This window comes from Chiroxiphia lanceolata, chromosome 9 (assembly GCF_009829145.1).
Source record: "Chiroxiphia lanceolata isolate bChiLan1 chromosome 9, bChiLan1.pri, whole genome shotgun sequence".
NCBI classification, from domain to species: domain Eukaryota; kingdom Metazoa; phylum Chordata; class Aves; order Passeriformes; family Pipridae; genus Chiroxiphia; species Chiroxiphia lanceolata.
This window is the reverse complement of record NC_045645.1, coordinates 29958271-29983613: the sequence shown is the minus strand read 5'-3', so window position 1 is coordinate 29983613 and position 25343 is coordinate 29958271. Positions and strand designations below refer to the sequence as shown.

The following is a 25343-nucleotide window of genomic DNA, read 5'->3' as shown; positions in this document are numbered from 1 at the left end:
ATAAAGGAAGGTACAAATCTCACCTCAGCATCATCTGCTTCATATCCATCATTACCATCAGCACTACCAGTTCCTTCATTACTGTCATCACCTTCATCTCCCATCCCTGTGTCCTCATCATCATCCTCATCTTCCTCCTCCTCATCATCGTAGTCCTATGACAAGACAATAAAAGAGCTCTAAGGAAGTGCAGAAAGGGTAGTGGAATATGTTGAATGTGGAGCACAGACCAACACCCACCCAGCCACTCCCTCACTCCCTCTTCAACAAGGACAAGGGTGGGAAAGTAGATGGAAAACTTGAGGGTCAACATAAAGGCAGGCAAAAAAACCCCCTCCAAGGTGAATTAGCAGATGTTTTAAAAACACTGCAAGTTCACTCCACATGCATATAAACTATTTATACAGTCAAAAAAGTTATTCTGATTCAATTAGTCCTGCCTGGTGAGCTTTATATCTGATCAAAGACAAAAATCATAAAGTAGCTCATAAACTAATTCCATGATGCACATACTTCCTGCTCGCCTTCGTTTTCTTCGTCATCATCATCTTCATCATCACTATCAATCACAATGACATCATCTCTCTTGGACTGACCATCCTGAGATGAAGAAGTGTTCTGTTGATCTGACTGAAGAGATCCAAGATCTATTGGGATGGACTGGGAAGTTTCCTCACTGTCCTCCATGGCAGGGTACTCTCCCTGGGTAACACCCTGCCAAGGACCAAAGAAGTTACCAGAACAAACAAAATCAAAAGCAACACATACAACAAAAAGTGAACCAGATTCTGAGGCTTAGAGGAGAAACACTAATTATTGTTGAGGACAAAAGACAATGTGTCTGTCAGCAACTGAACAGTGCAAGTCTGAACTTCAAAAGGTTCTAAGTGGTTTCCACAGGAAACCTGAAGGATCCAATTTGAGATTTCACTTCTAAAAATACTGAGTTCTGGGGGGAAGATGGTTATTTCTGCTGAAGATCTTTTCTATTCAAATATGCTTACTTCTCCAATTGAGTCCTGGGAGTCTTGATTGTATGTTTGTGCTTCCACCTCTCCATCAGTGCTCTCTTCTGCTGTCACTTCCTCCTGAAAGAACAAACATTTTTCTTGTTTAAAACACATCATTAACCTTAAAGGTTCTTTAACATGTTTGGGATTTTTTTTTACTTCTTTAAAATAAATTATCTTTTCCCACAAAGAACATGGGCAACCTTTTCTTGCCCTTCCTTAGCTCTGCCTCTATCTCTCTAACATCCCACTTCTCTGCCCTGGAGAAATACAATTTCCCCATTCCAGTCCACTTGGACCTCAGGGACTCTCAATCTTTTCAGGACCACAAAGGAACCCTCAAGATTTCCCATTCCATCTCCAGCCTCTCAGCTAATTAAGTGATAATGTTCTGACACAATCTTTCTTTTTTTGTCCTTTGCAGCATCCCTTTTGCACAGAGTTAATAAAACATCTTTGACTTCTCTAACACTGTTCATGAGTTGCCTGCTGTGAGGTTCTCTCTCAAGTTCATCCCTTTTTCACAGGACATCCCAATTCCTCACACCAATATTCACGGGCATCTTCTGTAAGCTTTTCCAGCAACATATCTTTGCTTTCATCTCCTCAAGTACACACCAGAATAACTGTAGATAAAGACCTTCCAGACCACACTGAAATAAGTTTTATCTTCTTCCTCCTCAGTACTAGGATATGGCCCTCTCTCTTCCTACAGTTTTTAGGATTTGCATCATTCATTGCAACTGGTATAACTTCTACCTTTAAAGATACCAGACAAAAATGCTTTCTCCTCAGTAGATTAGAAAGCCACATTAAGAATTAACTGATTTGCTCTTAAGTAATACACTTGCTTTTCCCATTAAAATCCTCCACAGGAGCAGATTAAGCAGTAGCATTTTATCTTCTTGCAAACCTCAGGTCCAACTCTCTGCATGATTCTCAGTTTCTTTGAAGTAGGTGCATCCACTGTTTCCTCAGAGATTTGGTCTGAGTTTTCCACAGTGTTGTCCTCCTCCTCCTCTCGGGAACGTTTGGACAGTGAAGAACTCGGGGTAGCTGAAACTTTAAAGAGCCTCTCAGTTATTTTCAGAACAACAAATGTACAAACCAGAAGATTAAATTTCGTATTTTCCTCTGGAATATCACCTTTATTTCTGCACTGAATGATAACAAGCAGAATCAGAATCATGTTGTGCTGTTTCCTAGCCATGAAAACATCAGCCCCATAATTACAAGTCTTACACTCTTGGGCCTACATTCATGTCCTAACTGACCCCAAATGTAAACTTCAGGGTAACAGCTCAAATATTTCTTCCTACATCTTTGCTTTGGATGAACAGATCTAAAAGTTTAACTGATAATCTGGAAAACAAAAAAACTGAGTCTGCAAAAGGGTATTTTTGGGGAATAAATGTTCTATTTACATTACATAGGACAAACAGCTGTGCAACAACGTATTACAATGAGTAGCTTTAGAGTCCTTCTCTATATTTTACATTCAAGCTTAAGTAGCTTACCCGTGGCTCCTAAAATGAACCTTGCTCCCACAGCACCATGGAAACAGAGGCAAGGTTTAATGTATTAAACCCCAAAGCTGCCCCAAATAAATAAACACACACATAAGGTTTATTCTCTACTCTGAGGAATGCAGTGCCAACAGCATTTCAGAGGCACCGCTTCTGACGGTTCAAGAAAGGAGCCTCAAGTCAGAAGTCCTTAAAATGGGCATTTAACTAAGGGAGGGGAGAAAAAACCCAAACCGAAGTGAGGCCTGGTTTGCCAAGGGTTCAACTGGAGCTACTTTAAAGGAACTATTCCAAAAGGCAGGCCCACAAAACCCCACCAACCTGTGCCAAACACCGCCGTGGAGGTGGAGGGCCTCTCGATCTGGGAGCTCTGCACGACCTCCACGATGGCAGGGGAGGGCTCCTGGGCAGCAGGTTCGATCTGGGGGTGGCTCTGCTGAGTGGGCTGCACAAAGGCAGTGGCCTGTGTCTGCTGCTGGACAGTCAGCAGGGGCTGGGACAGGGAGGTCTGCACGTTGGGGCTGGTGGAGCGCACGGACCCGCTGGCGCTGCCGAAGACGGGAACGTGCTCCACGGGCCCTTCCGACTGCATGGCTGGAAGGCAAAGAGCAGCACACTCAGAATGCTCTAGATTAGCAGAGTCAACGTTCTGTAGATGAAGTAACATTGCTTATACACATCTTCAGCTGAGGAATCACGAACTCTGTTGCAACAGAAGTGGTCATGAAACACTCAAATTGCTGCAGGACAAGACATTACGGGAGGTGCTTCCAAACTAAGAACCACCAGATTTCAAGGCAAAGGCAGCATTTATGAGCACTGCAGATCCTTACACTATATCAAAAAGCTCACCTTCCTGAGTCTCCACCTGTGTTGTGGGCATAACTGTGGCTGTAGGGGTAGTGGTGGGGTTGGTGACTGTAGCAGGAGTGACCATTGGACGGATACTGGCTCTTGGAGTAGACTTATTCCCAGCTATTGCAGCAGCAGTCACTTTGCTGGGAGTTGACACGACAGGAGTTGGCTTAATGTTTGCTGTTGGGGGATCTGAAGTGCTAGCACTGAAAAACAGGAGATTGCTTTCACCATGGTGCTCCAGAAAGCAGGTTTTAAATACACCAAGTGTAAATATATTCTCATAGCCAGAGACACTTTTAAAGGCTTGAAATCTGAAAGGCTGATAACAGCCAAAGGAATTGTCTTCCAAACTTTTTTACAGCTGAAAAAAGACAGACACACTATGCCATCAGTAGCATTTTGTGCAGCTTAGAGGACTGACAGGTTTTTTCAAAGGTAACCAACTAGAAATCTGAAAGCAGATCAAAAGGAGGGTGTAGGTCATACTATTAGTTGTGCTGGGACTTTGTGACAGTGAGTAATACATCTTACATCAAAAGTGATTCACTCAGTATAGAGCAACATCACCTTTTGGTTGAGACAAGGATCAGCCAAACTTTAGGAGGCATTTTTGAAAGCCTTGCTACCTAAAGGATGCTGTCATAAAAACTGAGAGGGACTTTGTTATCCAGACTTATATAATGACAGCAATATTTCCCATTTCAAAGCTTAGCTATTTGACCACTTTATCTGTTTTTAAGAGTTGCCATCTGTTCAGTCTGTTTCTCAGGTTTGACATTCTTGCACAAGGAAAATCCTCCCTAAACCCAAAAAGGTTAAAGGTAACAATCAAAGTTATATAACTTCAGGAACATCTGAAAACATTTAAAAAAAATCTCTTATGCTTCCCAGAAACCATGTTCCTGGTGGTTTATATGACAGTTTAACATTTAAAAGCTTTACTGATTAGATGTAGCTGAGAAACAGGAAGAACATATGTCAATCAGCATCTTCAGCCGCTTAAGAAAAATTATGAGAAGCCATGAAATTTATGAAAATTATGGTTTACTAAAAAGAGCAACTACATAAAAGACAGAACTAAGAAATATCAACGATGGAAACTCTGCAAAACCCCCAAACCCTTGAACTCACATTCCTCTTTCACCTGAAGCCGGAGTGGACTTGAGTGAGATTTGCCTCTGCTGTTCTGGGACCTGTCAGGTAAGAAACACAAGTGTCCTGTCAATACATGAACCAGAGTGAGCAAGCTGGAAAACACCTGAGCAGCAGATCTCTTTGCAAACAACTGTGTTTGAGAAATGCCTGCTAGCCCTTTACCTGGTCAGACCCCATGACTATTGCAAACCATTCTTCAAAACCAACTTCTCCAAACCAAATTACACCAGCCACACCGAGTCTTTAAACTGACTCAGTAATTTCTCAGGTGTTTTCTGAGGCTTTGAGATAATGGCAGCCAGAACACACTATATTCAATGTATCAGTGAAATGCAAAAATAGAGAGCAGAGTGCAAATAGCTCCTTGGCCAATTCAGTTAATAACAGAACCATCTACTTGTTAGCACTGGGAACTGTGATTATGGCAAGAAATAAGTTTTAAATTAAGTTCTGAACCCTCGCTGAAACCAACCTGTGCATTTCCAAAACCATGGAACAGTGGAACCTGAATAGAGCCTGGTTTGTTGACCAAGCCTGGCTGGACAGTGGTGCCCTCAGGATTTGGTACCTTGTTTGTGGACTCCGGGGGCTCATCGCGCTGCTCGTGGTGCCGCTCCTGCTGCTCCCGGAGCTCCCTCTCCAGGCGGCAGATCCGCCCCTCGTACTGGGATTTCAGGGCACTCATCCGCACCTCCAGCTCCGTCTTCTGCTCCTCCAACGAGCTGCTCTTCTGCTTCCACTCCTCATTTTCCTTTGTCAGCTGTTCTTTTGTACCTGGGTGAGCAGGAAAGGAGTTGGTGTTGTCACTGTAACCCAAGTCTGCCTGTGGAATACCTGGTGTTCTACTACGTCACTGAAGGATTTTGAAACCTTAATGTTAAGCTATCAAAGGAACTCTCAGAGGCAGTGCCATTTTTCTATTTAATGACAAGACATAAAAACATGTAATAAATACATATTTAATAATAAAGAAGTACAAGCTGGTGTACTTTTGTGTTGCGCACAAAAGAACAAGGTGTTTTCAGCAAGCTCTTACACCATCATTCCTCTCAATGACAACTAAAAAATAGAGGAGGCAATGTGGTATGGACCTGTACATTTAGGGAAGGGGGGAATTATCTGAGTTGTTAGTAGGGTCAATCTGCTCTAATCAACAGAAGGCTGAAAAATGGGGGTTATCATGTTGGTTGGCCAAAAGTAAGCAAAACTTTTTTTACCTCCAGAGTACAGTTAGTTATATACTTTTATCATCCCCTGAAAAAATTTCAGTTTTAGAACAATTCCTGTAAAATCTAACCTAGAAAACATTTTTCAGTAAAATATGAAGTAGGCCATATTTTCCCAAACATCCTGTCTAAAGGTTTTTCCACAGGAATAATCAAAAATCCCTAGAGACAGAAAGAAAAAAATTACAATACCAGCTAACTGTGCAATTTTCTGCTTTGCTGCAAGCAAGGTCTTCCTAGTTTTCTCTTCCTTCTCAGTGATTTGTTGCCTGAGCTGTTCTTCCTGTGTAGTTTTCTCTTGCAGATCTTGATGAAAACGGGCCAGTTCTGATTGTAGCTGCATTATCTGCTCCTGAAGATTTCTAACTTCAGTCTCCTTTTCTGCTATAGTCTAGAGAGAGAGAGAGAGATTGCAGCTGTTGGCCACAATCAGCTTTTCAGCAAATACAAAACCCAATAAGCTCCAAGGATCCAGTATTAGCTGGCCACTGGATTAAGGCTGAAAGGTTTCTAACGAATAATCAGGTGTCCAGTCTCTCTGAATGTAATAGCTTATTATTCCAAGAAATAATGTGAGACACACTAGACATAAGATTTAAACCAGGTTTAAGGTCTGTCTTTCCCAACAAGGTAGAGGCACAACAGGCCACTTCACATATTTCTGTGCACACACAGAAAAACACCCTCACCTTCTTTGCTGTTACACATTTTCGACTGATTGGAGCAGAGTACTCTGAAATCACTCACTGTTCTTACCTTGCCCACTCTGTTCTTACCTTTTGTAAGCTTTCAACCTGAGTCTCCAAATTCTTTGTCTTCACTTCAGCTTGACTGAGAGTGTCTTTCAGCTCTTGTACCTCCTGGGCAGAAACCTGGTCTTCTTGTTGTTCCACCAAAGACTGAGTTGACGCTTCGGCGACCATCTGAAAGGTATCAAGGTACCAGGCTAAAGAGACCATCTGATCAGAATGATGCTGCTCTCACAAGCTGCTTTTGTGTGCCAAGGGATCAGTTTTGTGTGCCAAGGGATCAGTTTTGTGTGCCAAGGGATCAGTTTTGTGTGCCAAGGGATCAGTTTTGTGTGCCAAGGGATCAGTTTAAACGTCCTGGGCAAACACCAGGAACTCCAAGGAAGGCTAAAGTTCAGTTCTCCCTACCTTATCATGCTGTGCCTTCAGCTCCTCGTACTGAGTCTTGTACCTGCGACCAATTTTCTTGACCTGTGTTATAGTTTTCACTTTTTCTTGTATGTCAGCCACTTTAGCATCTAGTTCTTTCTGCAAAGTATCCTTTTCTGTTCTTATTTTAGTTACTTCCTCCTTCAGGCTCTGAACGAGATTCTGGCTTGTAGTCAAGGATGCATTAGTTCTAAATAACACAAAGCCAGAGGAAAATGCAAATGAGATGCTTGAAATCATATACATGTTTCAATATTGCTGATTTATGCAATATCACAGGCATTATCTGTAGTGACTTCTGTTTTCTAGGATTCTGCAGTACAGAATAGAAATAATTCTACAATACATTAGTTTAGAATAAATTCAGCTAAATGACAGCTTCCAAAACAACTCTCACTTTGTTTTACCTGCTTATTATCAAGCTACGGTAAGAACACAAAAGGATTCATACTTACATGGAGACAGTTAAGAAATCACACTTCCAGATACAGCTCTAATTAAAATACTTTGCTTTGCACAAAATCTTTTATTAATTGATTAATACCACACCTGGCTACTTCTGCTTTAAGCCTGCCTGTTTCTTCACTCATTTGCTGGACACGCTTGGCATTTGCCTCCTTCTCCGAGAGCAGCTTTCGATACTCTTCGAGATCCGTGTCCTTCTGCTGACTCAACAAATGCTGCAAGGGTGAGAAAACAGTCTCCTTTTTCATAAGATGATTATACAGAACATCTCCTTGAATTAAGCTGCTGCTTTTGCATTTTGATACGGAATAGCCAATTTTGAAGCTACAGAAACAATGTTTTATAATTCAAATGTGTTTCTTAGTTTGTTGTTTAGAACTTTTTTTTTCAGTTGGTTGATTGTTGGGGTTTTTTTCCCACAAACATCATTGAAAAAATGCAATTTCCCACCTGAGTCCGGGCTTTCCAGCGTTTAACATCCTCTTCCAGCAGCTTTTTCTCTGCCTGCAGCATTCCACTCTTCTCACTCAGCTCAGCATTGGACTCTTGCAGAGGTAGGATGTCTGCCTCAAGCTTGCGGACCTGGAAAAGCACAACAGGGGATTAAACTCTGCATCATGTGAGACTGAAGGAATCCCTCAAGCAGAAGTCATGATATAGCTTCCTTCCTAACTTTCTGCCTTCCAGTGGGGTGAGGACAAGAGCAGGGGATGATCCTACGGAGCAAAAAAATACTGGTAAGACTTCACAATCTCACCCCTTGTACTTTGGTACAGGAAACAGATTATTAATGTCATGTTAGAAGCCAAGCAACACTGCACTGAATTTCATTAAAATAAGCAGCACCTCCCTTTTCAACTCTTCATAAAGCTGGGATTTGCTTTTTATGTATTCTTATACCAATTTTCATTTAACTGCTGATAATATCCTTGTTCCTGGATACCTCTAGCCAAAGATAAATGCTGATTTTGTTTCATGGAAGTGGAACTGAACTTCTTTTCAATGTTCTAGGTGGACCAATGTCTTTTAAAATTCTAAATGGGAAGTTCACTCATTAGTGTATGACTTAAAGGAATAATCATAAGCTAAATAATGTATTTACTGTAATTAGCAGTGGTATATCTATACACTAACTCATCCACTGAATATCCAAGAAGTTTACCTGAAGCTCAGTACTAACCTTTGCTTGAATTTGTTGTAGCTCTTGTTCCAGCCTCTCCTTCTCTTCTCTCAGCATCTTGTTGGTTTCTATCAGTATGTTCATGGTCTCAGTTTTCTTCATTAATTCCTCATGCTGTGCAATGGTTTTTGCTGTTACCTTTGGAAAGATTGAACTCAGTCATTTGTTTCGCTTGCACATGCAGATAACACTCCACATGGTGGCACTCATTATCTCACATGGGCATTCAAAACAAGCAAATACGGCTTAAGAAATGGGAGATAAATTCTTTTCATTTTCTTTATTATTATAAGCATGAGTTGCTCCATTTGGCTATAAGCAACCCCAGCTTAAAAAAACGCTCGAATTCTTTCAAAAGACAAAGAGTAGAACAGAGAGCACAGCCCTCTGCACTCACTGCAATCATAACATCCAACCATACCTGCACTTTCTCTCTCTCAGCATTGAGACTGTCCTGCAGTTCCTGCAGCTCCCTCTCCAGGTGCTCCACTCTCTGCCGGTACCGCAAACTCTCCACCTGGGCCACCTCAAACCTCGTCTCTGCAATCTCCTTCTCCCGCCGGATGAACCTGCAGGGAGGAAATGAACACCAGGTCAGGCCAGGGGAAAGGCAGGACAAGGACTCTTATGCCTGTTTAGTACAGAAATTGGGTTAGGAAGATCAAAAATCCTTCAACATCTACATAAACTCCATAAAAACCGCAATGAGAAAAAAGATCCCCTTTATCTAACTTGTCTGCCAATCACATGTGCAGGTTCCTGCCATAACTGACTCATTTTTCCTAGGAGTAGAAAGAAATCTCCTGTGCTAGTTACTCATGTAGCAAAACCACCTCCCACCTAGTAAAAAAGTGCTTTAATTTTAGACACTGTCCTTCAAATATAAAGCAATGCAGAACTATTTAATTTCACAACTAATTTACAACCCCTGAGAGAAGGAACCCAGAGCTGAAGTTACCTAAGAATTTCCAAGATTTGTTCCTGGGATTTGCCCTCCTCATTGAGAGAAACATTGGCTGCAGTTGGGATGGCTTCTTTCATGGAAGTCACCATCTTGTTGCTCATACTCTCCAGCTGTTCATGTAACAACCGGTTCTGTTTCTCCAGATCCTCACAGCGGGATGAGAGCTTGGAAGCTTCATCCTACAACAAAATCATTCAGTGACTGATTTCTGCAGCTGAATTTCTGTTCACTGAGCAAAAGCCACCGAAACCATCGTACCTTGATCATTCTCTCTCTCTCTTCCCAGGAGGCTTTGGATTCCAACAGCTCAGACTCAGCTTTCCGAGCAGCCTCCTCCAGCTGCTGCCTCACTGCTGTGTTCTTTGCAACTTGGTCTTTAATGGCCTGCAAAGCTTCCACGTCGGCAGCGTGAAGCATTAACTCCCGTTCATATTTATTCTGAGCTTCAGAAGCCATCATTGCCTGCAGAAAACCACCAAAAATAAACTCTGTTATCTTTAGTGTTGTGTGTTAGATATGTACAAAGAGACAAAATCAGAGGCCACTAATCAAAAAGAAAACCACTGGCCAAAACCTCTGCTATTGCCAAACACAGAAATCATGGCCACGCCCATTTACTACGTTTTGGGTTGGATTAAAGAGCCCAAATTTTTCTGCATCCTTGACATTGATCAGTGTTGCCAGAATTTTCACCTCCAGAAAAGTAGATTCCCTTTAAAAAACTAGCTGGTAACAAGACAATCCTATCAGCTGCTGCTAAATATCACACTGCCCCACAGTTTTAAAAGATGACAATTACATTCTGGGTTAGGTATTTTCTCCATTGTCCTGTTGTGAGAATTCAGGGTTCTTTTTTTGCTTCCCCCTCAGGAAACTGAGGTAGTAATTAATTAAAACCAATTAATTACGTTGCCCAACCAATTTCTTTACATAATGAAAAAGGCTTTAGAAACAGAAATCTATTGCACCATCTGTTGCTATCTTAAATGACACAAACTGTGCTTGCAGCACAGTCAGTTCAGTTGATATTACAATATTGATCAAGTAGAAGAATGAAGCATTAAATAAGCAGCTGCTCCCAAAGCAGAGAATGTGCCCCTGCAGCACTTTTCCTGCTTCCACCAGCCTCTGAGCAGCAGTTCAGTTTTGAGTTCAGCTAAAAAACTAACATGAGGTTTACTGTCCCTGGCTCAAATCAGGCAAATACTACCAACATACTTGTTCCTGGCAGTCACGACGGGCCTGCTGTTCATTATTCAGAGCTGTGCTGGCTCTCTGAAGAGCTTCCTGAACTTCTGACTGCACAGCTGACAGGCTCTTCTTCAGCTCTGACAGCTGCAGGGACAGGGGAACAACAAAAACAAAGTGAGAACAAAGCCAACACTAAGTGACAAAGTATTTTATAGAGTACTGAACACAGTCATTAATAATGTAGAACTGAAGGGTAATTAGTTACTTATAAATTAAAGTTAGTATTAAAAAAGGAGAAATATTTTCAATATTTGGACTTTATTAATATAAAGAGCTCTTTCCTGGTAAAAATATATTCGTGTGTTTTCAGAGCTGGGCCTGTAGTAATTCTACTTACAGTCATCTTGTTTGTTTCTGAAACCTCTCTTAAAGGTTTTTACTCATGTTTTTCTGCAAACTGTGCTCAAAGTTCAGGAAGACGGTGACAGCTTTGAACACACACTCACCCCAACAAAGTGACAGGGTTAAGGTACTACTCCTGTTTGGAACCCTCTCCCAAATTCAGTCAGCCCCATGTGCACTATGAAACATTTAGTTCTGGGCACTGCTATACTGTGAAAACCAGAGAGTCTTGTAAAAGCATATTGCTGTGGACTCTACAAGGGGATTTAGGGAAGGGGGTGCTCAGTGCATACCTGTTGTTCCATATTCTCCACAGCTTTACGTTTCTCCTCTTGCACTTCTTGTTTTTCCTTTTCTGACTCCATCAGTTTCTTCTCCAGCTGTGCCTGATACTCTGAGGACTCCTTCAGACGAGCTTCGACTGTCGTACGAACTTCCTCTGTCACCTGCATTAAAATCCATCATGAGATCAATTTTTCCCCCCATTGAATACATTATTCTGATATAAAACCAGTATTTTATTAACAACTTAAAGCCAGAATAGGTATTCTGAGCATCTCATTTAGACCAACAACACTGAAAATATGGAAAATCACAAAGAGCAATGAATAATGGCACTAATAAACAATGGTAACTACTTACTTGTTTTTCCTTATTAAGGGATTCCTCTAGACTAAGAACCATGGCCCTGTACTGCTCCACATTACTAGAACTAGTCTTGAGTCTCTCTTTCAGGTCATTGACTTGTTCCTCAGCCTGTCTCAGTCGACTTACAAGATCATCCACATCTTCATTTGGACTCTGCTGACCTGCAATATTAGAGCACATTCATTAATGGAAGTTTAATTCAGTTTTATTTAACCACTGTTCTGTCAAAAACTGAAGTCTTTTTAGGATAATAATATGGAAAAAACAATCACCTTCACAAAGCTTCCCTAAGTACAACTGTCACCCCTAACCAAAGTAAGAGCTTACAATAAACATTGTTGACTATTTAAAAATACCTAACCTAACAGACTTAAGTTCCTTCAAATAAAAATAAAAGGTATCCTTTAATAAGTTTTGCTTTATTCTTCCCCTTTGTCAAAGACTGCTTGGACAGGAGTTTCACATTAACAAATCATCCCGTAATCATCTGTCTGAATATGTGATGAACCAAGAGGTTTTTTATTTAGTGTACCGCCCTCCTAATTCCGAATTACTACGGATTATGAATTTTACCATTCTGCAGGCAGTAGTATTTCCCATAAAGAGAAATTAAATACAGAAGAACATCTTACCTTTCCCTGGAGGCCTCTGTGACGACTGAGATGTCAGCTGAGCCTCAGTGTTGTTAAGCTGCTGCTTCAACATGGCAGCTTCTTTCTGGGCATTCTTTAGGAGCTCCTTTGTGTTAACGTGACGGTTTGTCTCAGTCTCCAGCTGCCTCTTAAGATCCAGGATCTGAACCTGCAAACACGAGGTTCCTCAACTTGTAATTATTCCCAAATGGCACAAAGACCAAATGTGTTTACAAAGGAACACGCTGTGAGCTGGCAGAAGCCATGGACTTTATCTTCCCCAAAACAAGTGTAGCACATTTCCACTCACCTCTTGATTTTTGGTGAGGGAATGTCTTTGTTCCACCTCACTCTCCAGTTTCTTCTTCAGCTGAGATATCTCACGTTCCAGCTTTTCTATCTGATTATTGAGCCTTTGCTTTGTTTCTGTCTCAGACCTCTCCAGTATTCCCTGATAAAAGAGCATGATGCACTATGATTAAAATCACTTTAATGATTTTCTTCTGAATTACTGCAGCACTTCATACAAAGTTGTCACAACACTTCTCCTATCCCCAAAATAAATAAGAGGCAGATACAGAATATTATGAAAAGTAGAACTTACAATGTCTGACTTAGTTTTGAAAGATTTTTTAATAATACCGATATAATAAATATTATCGTAAGAAAATCTATTATTCATGCAGTCTAATTCCATGGATTAAAACCTCCCCAAAAGATCTACTACAGAAATAGGATTCAGTCACACGATAATATGTGCAACCCTAAATACACAATAAGTGTCAATATACCTTATAATAAATTATATAAAAGTAATAAAGTAAATATAATGTAATAGGAAAATAAACTACCAAGGCAGGTACTGGTAAATTTTGTTAATAATTAACAGATTTTTTCCTTTCACTTTGTTCCACGTGTTTTGTTTCTGTTTTATTAAGACAACCCTTCTCATCAACTCAAAATTCTCAGGATTTTGCCCAGGTAAATAAAAGAGTAGGACAGGAATCACAAGCTTTTTGAAACAAGTTGCTCAAGCATTTTTTGTTCAGTGTTGATTTGTAACCATATAAAAATCCAGTTTGAGACCCAATCCCATGACTGTTTTATTTGATTTTGATGGGTATTCACTGAAAACTCTGACAGACAGACTCAATTTGGACAGACTCAACAGCACATACCTGAATTGTTCTCAAATTAGTGAGCAGCAAGTTCTGTCCTCTCTGTTCCACCAACAGAGAATCCCGTTGCTGAGTCAGACGCACATCTGACATCTTCAAGATATCTTTCTCCTTTTTCAAGTTTTCTGCTCGTACCTTTAGGACAACAATTAATAAGAACTTTGTTATCAATCCCAAATCTACCCATTAATTTATTTTTATGATCAGTTAATATTATGTTAATAAAAGGTTTTCATATTAGAGATGGCATATTAAAATCCATGTGAATTTAACTAAGGAGAGTAAGAATGCAACTGCTGGATATTCTGTGTTCTCTGAGAACTGAAACACCTTATTCTTATGTCTTCACTTAGTAATTTCAAGATAATCATAAGAAAAACTCTAGTACTCACTTGAAATATCCAGCAGTGCCACAAACAATTACTAACCTCTGCCACTGCCAGTTTTTCATTAGCTCCCCTCAGGTCTTGAGTCATGGTGTTAATTATCTGCTCTTGCTTCTGAGTGGTGGCTGTGAGTTTCTGGGTTCTCTCGTGCAGGGAGGTGATTTCCCGGCGATATCCTTCGACGTTGTCCTGCAGCATTTCATACCTTCACAGGGAACAACAAAGCAAAGCATGTGTTTGCCACATCCAGCTGTTTAACTGCAGGAGGTGCATGCACACAGCTGTTTCATGGTTTTATGCAGCAGTTTTCACACGTGCCTCACTGCACTGGAGGTTATATTCTTGATCCCACCTTCACTATTAACTTTGTGTTCTTACACAGAATAGACAATATTGATGTTTAACTGGCAATTCTTCCTTAGCAAACAACATCAAGCAGCCAACATGACTCTGTGCCAGAGAACCCAGACCTAAGGCTGGGTTAAAATAGCTGATTTACCGTTTGGAGGCAAACTCCAGCTGTGTGGATATCTTGGCATTTTGGGACCTCAGGTCTGTGACCTGCTCCTGAAGCTTTTCGTTTTGTTCATTCAGTAGCTTGTCGTTCTCTCTGCCTTTTCTTTTTTATAGTTCTCAAAAACTTCCTGCAACTACGACAAAGAACAGATACAAAAGTGTTAGCAAGAGTAAAAAGAAACAGTGACAGCTTTTTCTAGTGCCTGCTGAAAAATGTACCTGCTTCAGTGCAGCCTTAGCCTCCACAGTCTCCATGGACTCACTCATGGACACGGGGGCAGGAGTCGACATGGCCGGAGGTAAACTGGGCCGCTTTGGAGTGGAGGTGAGACAGAGCTCCTCTGGTAACATCCCTGAAGCTAAAGAAACACAGAGGGGATTTTAAAGGCAACAATTCCTGCCGAAGCAGAAGATCACACAGCCCCACTGCAATGGGGTTACCTTGCAGAGGGATGATGGCTCCCGTGGTCTGGGTGAGCAGGATGCGGAACATGTCCCGCTGCCGGATGATGGACTCCACGAGCTGCAGCTGGTGCTGCCGCGACTCCCGCAGCTGGTGGAGCTCACCCAGGGCTTCATCCAGCTGGCTCTGGAGCTCAGAAATCCTGGAACAACAGCAGCTTTCAGTAATACACACAGCAAGGTGTTCATGGATATCAAGGTGTTCTGGGCTTCTCTTTTCAGGAAAGACATTGAGGGGCTGGAGCCAGGGAAGGGAATGGAGCTGGGAAGGGGCTGGAGCAGCAGGAGCAGCTGAGGGAGCTGGGGGGGCTCAGCCTGGAGCAAAGGAGGCTCAGGGGGGACCTTCTGGCTCTGCACTCCCTGACAGGAGGGGGGAGCCGGGGGGGGTCGGGCTCTGCTCTCGGGGAACAAGGGACAGGAGGAGAGGGAACGGCCTCCAGCTGTGCCAGGGGAGGCTCAGGTTGGACAGGAGGAGGAATTTCCTGCTGGAAAGGGTGGTCAGGCCTTGGCAGGGGCTGCCCAGGGAGGTTTGGAGTGCCCAGCCCTGGAGGTGTCCCAGGAAGGCCTGGCCGTGGCACTCAGTGCTCTGGGCTGGGGACAAGGGGGGCATCGGGCACAGGGGGGATTCCATGAGGTCTTTTCCAACCTCAACGATCCTGTGGTTCTCTGACACAGTCCTGCAAACTTCTAGGAAGACAGGCCTTTGGGCTGCCATTTGTAGATGGTAACAAAAGTAGGCCTCTTCCATGAAAAGCAGAATACAGGCAATTCTATTCCTGGGAATAACTTCACAGAAGTCACCAGCATGAGCAGAGAAACAATTTACTAGAAGGAAAGGGGTGACTTACTTAGATGACGCTGTTTCCTGCTCCTCTTTTTCTCTAGCCTCTCCCAGCTCCCTAAGAGCCACCAAGAGACGCTGATTCTGCTGCTGAAGTTCTTGGATATTTCTGTAGGAGACCAGATGCTGAGTGATCACTTCAGAAGAGCTGCTGATGTCAGCAGAGCTCACTGCTTCCTCACGGATCACGTGATTGCCCCTGGCTTCTTCCAGTTCCATCAGCAGCACACAAATCTGAAAGAGAATGTTCTAGAGTGAAGTTTGCACACAGACTCAAAAGCTTGCTCTGAAAAACAATATGTGAAAAATAAAGTACTTGGAAATTCAGGGTTTTTTTCTACAATATACAATTACAATCAATAAATCCTTGTAAGATAGTTATAGTCTAGAAAAATAAGTTTGACAAAAGGCAACAAGATCAGAAGTGGATAATCTGTGTTCGGTTCTGCAAACAGATAACAGGACATTTCAATCAAAAGGGTATATATGTGAGTTTCCCATGTCAGATATTTAACACTATTATCCTACAGCAGCATCACTTCTACCCAGCTAAATTTATTGAAGTTGTGAAAACAGAAATAGCAGTACCATGATGTTCTAAGGGGAAGCTTTTAACATCACCAAGGCACTTAGGACAACCAAAGTGGCTGAACACAACTTCCAAACAAACATCAAAAATACAGCACCATATTAATAAATCAATCACAAATAGCACATTTAACCATAACAACATTGGTTTACCTGCTGGGAAAGATCTTTTACTCGAACTTCCAGTCTCTGGGTTTCTCTCTCAAAGAAAGAGGCGTGTTTGTTGGCTTGATCTGCCTTATCCTGCAAGCAGTGGATCTCCTGCAAGCAAACAGGAACACATCACCACTCAACTCACATTCCTCTAAAGAGAGATAACATCATGTGCACACATGCCTTGAGAACCAAACTGCTCTTTAAAGTTACACTCCCAAGGTTAAACTCCAGGTGTTTTGGAATCAAAAGCCACAGTCTTTCATGCTGTACTGCTGTATGGATGAAAATTACCAGGAAGGGAGCACTGAACTCCAATTTTATGTCAATAGACAGACAAATACTAAACTACTCGCTCAGAAAATAAGAGATTGTAAATCTTCACTATAAAAAACTAGGAAATATGTTGATTTTGTAAAATTCTTTGTGCAGTCCCATAAACCGCGAGCCACAAAGTTCTACAGATCTTTTCCCACAACAGAAGTTGACTGAGAGACCCATTTTATACATTTCCAACAGCAATCAGGCTAAAAGAATTAAAAATTAGTTTTTTCCATCATTTTACATGCTCTTTTATTTTCCTGACCTTCATAGCTTGTTCAAGCTTTGCAGACAGACTTGCAACAGCTTTTTGGGATCGCTCGAATTCCTCACGCTGACGTTTCAGAATTGGGGCTTTGGCTTCCACTTCCTGCACTATTTCATCCAAATATTTATTGATTCTCTTGTTCTCCAGCTTTTCCATATGCAACTGATCCTGAGATTCTACATAGGCATTGTAGAGCTGCAACAAAAGGTTTCTTGGTTTGTTTTTGATAGATCTGTACAGTTCTCTTAAAAAAGAACCACTGGTCATTATACAATTTATACCTTAAGGCACTATAATTTTATATAATTCTACACCAGTTAACTCAGAGAAACAAGTTGGATTTTCAAAACAATATGTTTTTAGGGTTCATACCATGGCAAAACAGTTACAGTTATTAATTTAAAAATGGCAAGCTTTACAGTGCAACTGTCTGCAATAAAAGAATTCGACGTAAAAGGCACAAGCTTAAACAAATTTAAGACAAAAGAATATCAAATTAGTAACACAGAAGAAAGTAATTTAATAGCTGGACAGAACATCAGTAGCAAATAATGAAAACACAAATTACATAAATAGAAACGTAAAAAACCCTAGAATTCATATGAGCTATGGTTATATTATTTTTTTTGCAAGTATAAGCCAAAGCACAGCAGTGCAGATTATACAGTTATGGAAATAAGCAAAAAAGTCTGCATATATAAATAAGTTTATTTTAACAAATCCACTTATTTCTGAATTTGATCTACTAAACAAAACTGTAAGGTATGTTGAAAAAACTCCCAGTAACTTAGCAAGCAAGTCTGCCTCAAATAAGATTTCACTGTCTCCAGGGATCACACCAAATCCAAACTAGCAAACCAAGGCTGCACCTTTATTTTATTAGTGTCTCTCTGATGGCATTTCAAGGGCCTTGCTAATGAAGAGTTTCTCCTCACTCACCTCAGTTAACTTCATTCCAGGCTTGACCACTTTAGCTACAGCTGCAGCAGTGGGAGACATGGCTGCCAGCTCCTCCTCGGACAGGATGGCTCCTGGAGACACAATCCCATTAAAAAGCTGCAATAATTCCCACCGTAAGTATTCTTTATTAATCTAAACCATGTCTCATACACCTTTCTAACTCCTGTATTCTAAATTACTATTTTAAGCCCTTAAAGTTTCTGGTTTAAGAGCTTTCTGTAATCTCTATTATACACATTCATGTGCAAGTGACTGGTATTACCTACAATATTCCAAGGCATACATTATCAGTGCCTCTGTCTAGTTTAATTGGAAATGCTGAAAAGCTTTTACTATTAGGACTCTTCAAACTGAGATCATTTCAGAACATCAGAAATTGAAATAGCTGGAGCAAAGTTTAACCTCAGGTTTCTTATCACGCTGCCAGAGGTTTAGAGCAGCAGAACACTGGTTTATTTTCATTAAATTAACATAGGGATACAGCAAATATACTTCAGTCTTCTATTCCTTATTGCTCTGCTCTTTCTTTCCTTTAGAAATTACTGATAAGAGGCAAACAACAACAAAGACAAAACCAGAACAGCGAACACTGAGTAAGATTTAACATTAGAGACAAATTTAACGATAAAGGTTTGTTTTCTATTGTTTGTTTTTTTTAAAAAAAGGAAAATATGAATAGTTTATCATCTCCACTTCCATCCTTCAGCACAATATTCTCATGCAAGAGAACAGGAAGGCTGAGATTTTCAGTATTTCAGTCCCAGCAGGATCCCACCTTTGCGTTTGGTAGCAGACAGTAAATCGTTGGCATTCTCCAGCTCCTTCTCCAGCTTACTGATCTTCTCTCTCAGTTCCTTTTCCATCACAGCTTTGGACTCTTCCACCTCAGCCAAATGCTCCTGGGCTGCTTTATTAGCTACAATTAAATCAGACAGGCAGGTTGTTTGTTGTGGTTGGTTTCATTTATTTATTTTTAAAAATACTAAAATTCACCTATGTGCCTTAAATTTTACTTTAACTGTATATGATCTGCAGAAGCTCATGTGATTAAAAATACAGCATGAGAGAAGCAAGAATCACTGCCTGTCACCTTTGCTTAGAAAAGGGCAAAAAGTTTGAACTGTCCTTTTATTAGAGAAAGGGAATCTAAAATAAGAAACTAAAGCAAAGACATATTTTGCAAAATTAGATCCTCTCATCAAAATGCAAAGTAAAATTCCAGGTATATTTGAAAGTAGCTCCTCAAACACGAGTAAATTCAACTTGTCAGCTAAAATTTTTACTACAGAGTGACTGCTGTTTTCATCATCCCAGAAGCCCAGTGCAGTCCCTTCCCTGAACACACAAACCCCATTTTTCAATGCATCAAGGTACCAAAAAGGAGCACAACTGCTCTCCTCCCTTTGCCATCCTGTTCCCAGCTTACCTTCCCCTGCTTCCTTCAGGAGCTTGTGCAGCTCTTCCACGGCTCCTGTCAGCTCATTGCTCTTGGCCTCAGAGTCGTCAGCAGCACTCTAAAAAAAGCATTTTAGCCCACCTTTAGTATGCAGAAAGAGCAACTGGATCTTTATAAGGAAGTTTAAACTGACCAAAAATTAGGAACACACAGTTTTTTGAGTAAAATGCTAACAGATTCAACTAAACTGGATAATCCTTTCCATTTGGATTAAGTCTCACTTTGATGCAAACTGCACATCTGAGAGTAAGAAGTGTCAAACACGGATTTGAGATGACAATTCCCAATACAATGTCTGGCCTTTAGCTTCTGGCTTTGTTCCTTCTCTTCACTAAAGAAATGTGGGAGAAGTTTTGAGAATTCAATTTTGATCAGTCTGAAAAATCTGGTATTTTGAGGGAATTTTACATAAATAATTTATGTTTCTTTGCTTCCAGTTAGAGATCTCACAAGTGCAAGCACAAACCACAATGTTTATGTGGGTATTTAAGCAAGAAAACTCAAGCAACAGAGCTCAGTAAGCTGTGAACATAGTTTGTGTAAAACAAAGAGCAAGCAGGTGTCTGCTTTAGCTGACTTTGTCCTAGTCAACACACTACAGGGTGTTTTTCACTCTGAGCCAACAAAACAAATATAAGTTATTTGTTTAGATAGTGTGTCATTATTTGGCAGAATCCAGGACATTCAGCTGTGTCTTAATCAGGTCACTGAAATCAACTGTTACTAACCAAACATCACTTGCACAGTCACACTTCACACACAAACTTTTATACCCTAATTTATCCCAAGACATAACCACATTCTGACAGGAAGCCTCAAAACAGTGAACATAAAATTAATATTTCACTCCCAGTTTTGCTTAATCTACAAGATAATCCAAACAATGTAAGATTTCAAATGCTGACTAAGACAGCAGCAAAGAAAACAACGTTTTGGATGTTTTGCAGTGTTCTGCAATGGAAATCAGTCCTTCCCACATCCACCCTTGGTGGGGAAGAAACCCCACACTGGCCTGATTACGTTTAACACTGATATTCAGCCCCAGATATACACTTAAGTCAATAAACTCACCTTATACAAGTTGGATAATTTCATGTGGGCATTCAGCTCGTTGTGGAATCTCTCCTCCATACTTGCCTGCTGCTCTTTTGCCTGGCAAATTAAAGGAGAGACAGGGTAGGGGAGCATTCCACTACTTCTGTTTCACACATTTTATTTCTCCATTTGTAGAAGCAACAATAATGCTGTTCCATATATTCACATATATTCCAGTTGTCTCACCTCCTTCAGTTTATTCAAAAGTTCTTCCACGTGCTTCTGAAGGTTTTCATTTGACTGTTTCAAGCTGTTCACCTGTTCCTCCAGTCTGGAAACCTATTCAAAGAAGAAATGAGAACACTATACAGATATTTTTCTTTCTAGTCCAGTTTATTTTGAAAAATAACCATCTCATTGTTTTTTACTTTAAAAGAAACTCCAGAACTCACAGGAAGAGCATAAATGGGAACTCTAATACAGTTATTAAAGTACCTGGCTTTGTTTAATACAGTTAGTCAGGTGGTACAATTGACAAAATGACAACCAGGTGGTACAACTGACAAAAGCACTCAGTAGTTACATTACCTCCTCTTTTTTGTTCTCCAGACTGCATTTAAGCTCCAAGATTTCATTGCCTTTCTCCCTGGCAGTATGCAGAAGTTCCTCTGTTTTGGCTTTCAACTCAGTATTCAGCCACGTGTTTTGATTCTGCAGCAGCTCTTTTTCTTGCTCCAACCTTTTCTCACGGTACTAAGAAGGCAAATTGCACAGTGAAATTGTGCTGGTTCCACAGAAAACAACTTAAACTACTCTGATCAGAGGAGGAGTAGCAAAAATGTACTGTACTTTGGTAAATAACACCAAATGACAGGCAGTGGTCTTTATTACACTGGTAATAAGTCACCAAGAAATTCTTGCCACTTGAGTTAGTTTCCTCAAAGTTTATGTTAGCTGGGAATATTAACTAGATTAATATCTAGTTAAAGGAAATTATTTAGTGTATTGAAGTTTTCCTCCTTTTTTCTCCTTTCCCCCTCTCTTTATGGAGTTTATTCTGCCCACAGAGAAAGGGTGCAGGTTCACAACCAATTATTTTTCTCTTCTCTACCTGCTCTCCTGGACCTGGAGTCCTTCCCAGTGGGTAGGAGAGGCCACCACTACCACCACTGAGGCTTGGACATGCTTGCCCAACTTGATACCCCTTGTCTTCCGTGAATACACACCTCACTTCCACTCACAGCCACCAAATTCATAATAAAGCAATCTGCTATAAATAACAGGAGCTCCCTTGCCCTCCTTTCAGAGGGAATCATGCCCAGATGATTACATCACACCCAAACAATGCAGAGCACACACACTGTGCACACCAAGTCCTGCTCACCTTCATGGAAACATCTGATGTTTGAAGCTCATCCAACTTTAACTGAAGTTTGGCCTTTTCTGTGTTTGCTTCTGCAAGCTTTTCATTTAAGCGTTTTACATCCTCTGGAGGAGGGAAATCAGTGTTAAAAACACCCTAATTGTGTAACAGCTTTGATTACTCACATAACTAAATTGTAAAGAATGAGAACAGGCAAGACATAATGTATGTAATTGTATGTTGGGCAGTAAGATACCATGTAAGGTATGGTTTTAAATCTACAAAAACAAGCACCAAACTGCTGGTTTTCTGCAATTAGTGTGTTATTTCCTGCCTTGTTTCCTTTCCTCTAAATACTGATTCCTGCTAATCCATTACTTGGTGCTGCCTGGCCACTCCACTTAATTCAATTGCTCAAACATGTCTTTTTATTCAGTATTTTATGACTTGGCTGTACCATTTAAATGTTCAACCTCCTGGGATCGCCTTTCGCTCGTTCGAACCAAGTCTCTCTTCTCAGCTTCCAGTTCTTCCTTCTCTCTACTTAACTGGCTCTGAAAAAAATGGAAAAAATCAATAAAGAAACATGACCACCTCTCTGCAACAGTTTATAGTCACCACTCACACTCGGAATCACACAGCAGCAACTAAACCTCAGTAAGTCACTCCAGACAACTGAAAACTGGGATAAGAGGCTTACAAAGTCAGCAGCTGAATCAGTCTAACAATAGGAACTGTTCAAAACTGCATTTAATTTTAGTATTCTTTGAAAGACAGATTTGATACTCAAGACTTTGTTGAAACAGTTTTAGTTGGTTCAATAAAAGAGGTAACAGAGTAAGCAAGGAATACGTATAAAAAAAATCAAAATAAAAATCAAATCAAAGTCAATGATCTTGGATTATTTATAGGCAACAGCAGTGCCTCTGCCTTCAAGATGTCACTACAAAGCACCTCAGTCAGGCTTAGGTAAGCCCCCTGGGAAAACAATCAGATCAGTCCTCTATTGTGGAAAAATCAATCTAATAATCTTGGGTTTGCTTCCTGCTCCAAAATTACTGTTCTGCTGGATCAGTCAGCTCAACGACTCATCCTGCAACCTCAGACTTCTGAGCATAACACTGAGCATAAAAGGAAAACTGTGCCTGAGAGTGGGAAAGAATGGGGAAAAACAGAATTCTTGTTTATACCTTTGTCTGAATTTTCGGGGTTTGGCTAAAGTCACTTCAACAGGTTTCAGCCAGAATGGAACAATCCACCCCAACTGAAACAAAAGGAGCTGCTCACCTGTCACTCAGTTTGCTAAAACACCAGCTTTTACTGATGTGAGCCCACACGGTTTTCCTGTACACATGTAAATACCCACACCAGGACATACTGGGCCAGCCCAGTTGGGAACTGGTTGCACTCTGTGCTGCCCAGAGAACCCAGGTGAATCCCAGGATCTGGGGTTATGGCCACGTCCCCCCAGTACCTGAACGGCCGCGTTCCGGTCCTGGGCAGCCTCGAGCTCCTTGTTCTTCTCACTGAGTGACTTCAGCTGCTCATCTGTTGGGTGAGAACAAACAGTAGGGAGGGATCTCCACTGGAATATGACAACATTCACTCTTCAAATGGAACCGAGTCAAAAATTCCCTTAAAAATCGTTAATAAAAACAAACAAACAAACAAACAATTCCAGACTTCCCTCTGAATGGACAGGGGGGTGTTGTGGCAGACTAAGGCAATCTTTAGAGCAAAGCACTTATTATGCACATTAATTCATTACTAAAAGATCACAAAGCAAGCTGGGTTTTTTCCATTAGGACAAAAAATTTCATTAAAAAGGCCAGCTTGACCACACAACCAAACCACCTCTTTACGAGCAGAAACACAAGGGCAGCTGATGATGGATTTTCAACTCCTAAAGAATTCCAGCAGAAACTGGGCTGAAGGATGGATATCCTGCCCAACCTCTGGAATGCACAGTTCACTTACGAAGCTTTTTGAGCTCCTCCCGCAGAGTTTGACATTCCTGGGTCTCATTCACAAGCCTCTCCTGACTCTGAGCCAGTCGCTTTTCCACTTCAAAGTACTGTTGTTCTGCAGGGTAACAAAGTCAGCTCAGCTGCGTTTCATAAACATTTCCTTTTCTTTCTCACCTTTACCAAGAATCCTTAATAACAGACATTTCTACCAAAGAAAAGCATTTATAAAGAAAATATCTAAAAACACTAAGACTGCAGTGGAATTCGAAGAAAAAAAAGCATTTTTAAAAGCAAAAAGCTGCATTTCCACATTGAATTAACATTGTTTAAAATATTTTGCTAGCATGAAAAGTTTCCAGAAATTGTGATATGTTTCAACCTGGTCTAGTGGGAGGTTCCAGCCATGGCAGGGGGTTGGAACAAGATGAGCTTTAAGGTCCCTTCCAACCCAAACTGTTCTGTGATTCTATGAAGTGATCCATCAAATAACAGCCTAATGAATCTGAATAGTTCTTTAACATTTCTGATGTAGCCACAGATGTTGTAGCAGCACAATTATGCAATGTGCTTTCATCAACTTACAACTTCTTTTACCTCTGAAGTATTTCTCTGCATGTACAATAAACCCCACGTAGCCCCAGGTATCAAGGGGTTTGACTGGGAGAAGTTGTAATGAACACTTCCTAAAATGAATTCCTGTGCTCTATTCTCTGAGTACTGAAAAGAATGATTAGGCTCGAATTTCTTTTATCTGAAACAGTAACTGTGTCATGGAGCTTCACTGTAAAATACTCAGTAGAAGCAGAACTCCTGGGGAGAACGGGCTCCTAAGGAAGTCCTGAGGGATGTTTCTCTATCTCCTGCTTCCTCTCACACCTCTCAGTTTCAAATAATGTTGCCCCTCCTGTCACACATGAGAAAAATGGACTTGGAACAGCACCCCGCTAAAATCTGTGGGTTCCCTTAATTCACACTGCACTCGAATAATTCATTTATCAAGACTTCTATCGTGAAGGAGGCTGAAGGAAAGGTGGAAGTAAAGTTTCACATCAGAAGCATGTCACATTCCCAATAAATGAACTCATTCCCAACCTTACACTCTTCTCTCCTGGTACTATTGTTCTGTGACCAAGTAACCTCCACATCAACATAAAAATATTGATTCTCTCGGGACCATTTCACAGAATGGTCTTCAACACGTTATGTAGCACAAAGGTATAAAACTGAGGCTGTTTGACAGTTGGGAAAACAAAACTCTATTTCTCCTCCACGATGAGGATCAGAGCAGGTTGAAGCACAGAATCATCTGGGCTGGAAGAGACCTGAAAGGTCAGAGTCCAAGCATCCCCCAGCACTGCCAAGGCCACCACTGACCCATGTCCCCAAGTGCCACAGCCACAAGTTTTTTGGACAC

The 25343-nt window shown here is 41.0% G+C and overlaps 1 protein-coding gene across 1 annotated transcript in view; it reads right to left on the bottom strand.

Moving 5' to 3' along the window:
• Positions 1 to 25343, bottom strand: part of TPR (translocated promoter region, nuclear basket protein) — a 33831-nt gene that overhangs the window by 7755 nt on the left and 733 nt on the right. The window contains 41 exon segments of the mRNA XM_032697091.1: positions 24 to 155; positions 514 to 714; positions 1005 to 1088; positions 1924 to 2072; positions 2858 to 3130; positions 3389 to 3597; positions 4526 to 4587; positions 5118 to 5323; positions 5968 to 6166; positions 6552 to 6698; positions 6933 to 7143; positions 7503 to 7633; positions 7869 to 8000; positions 8599 to 8736; positions 9020 to 9167; positions 9557 to 9741; positions 9821 to 10024; positions 10781 to 10897; positions 11449 to 11601; positions 11798 to 11964; positions 12436 to 12604; positions 12746 to 12886; positions 13614 to 13748; positions 14042 to 14204; positions 14499 to 14608; positions 14611 to 14649; positions 14735 to 14874; positions 14957 to 15120; positions 15826 to 16052; positions 16560 to 16667; positions 17146 to 17343; positions 18088 to 18179; positions 18884 to 19024; positions 19535 to 19622; positions 20636 to 20716; positions 20846 to 20938; positions 21188 to 21352; positions 21984 to 22087; positions 22420 to 22516; positions 23437 to 23510; positions 23940 to 24044. Coding sequence (XP_032552982.1) covers positions 24 to 155; positions 514 to 714; positions 1005 to 1088; positions 1924 to 2072; positions 2858 to 3130; positions 3389 to 3597; positions 4526 to 4587; positions 5118 to 5323; positions 5968 to 6166; positions 6552 to 6698; positions 6933 to 7143; positions 7503 to 7633; positions 7869 to 8000; positions 8599 to 8736; positions 9020 to 9167; positions 9557 to 9741; positions 9821 to 10024; positions 10781 to 10897; positions 11449 to 11601; positions 11798 to 11964; positions 12436 to 12604; positions 12746 to 12886; positions 13614 to 13748; positions 14042 to 14204; positions 14499 to 14608; positions 14611 to 14649; positions 14735 to 14874; positions 14957 to 15120; positions 15826 to 16052; positions 16560 to 16667; positions 17146 to 17343; positions 18088 to 18179; positions 18884 to 19024; positions 19535 to 19622; positions 20636 to 20716; positions 20846 to 20938; positions 21188 to 21352; positions 21984 to 22087; positions 22420 to 22516; positions 23437 to 23510; positions 23940 to 24044 — 5882 coding nt within the window.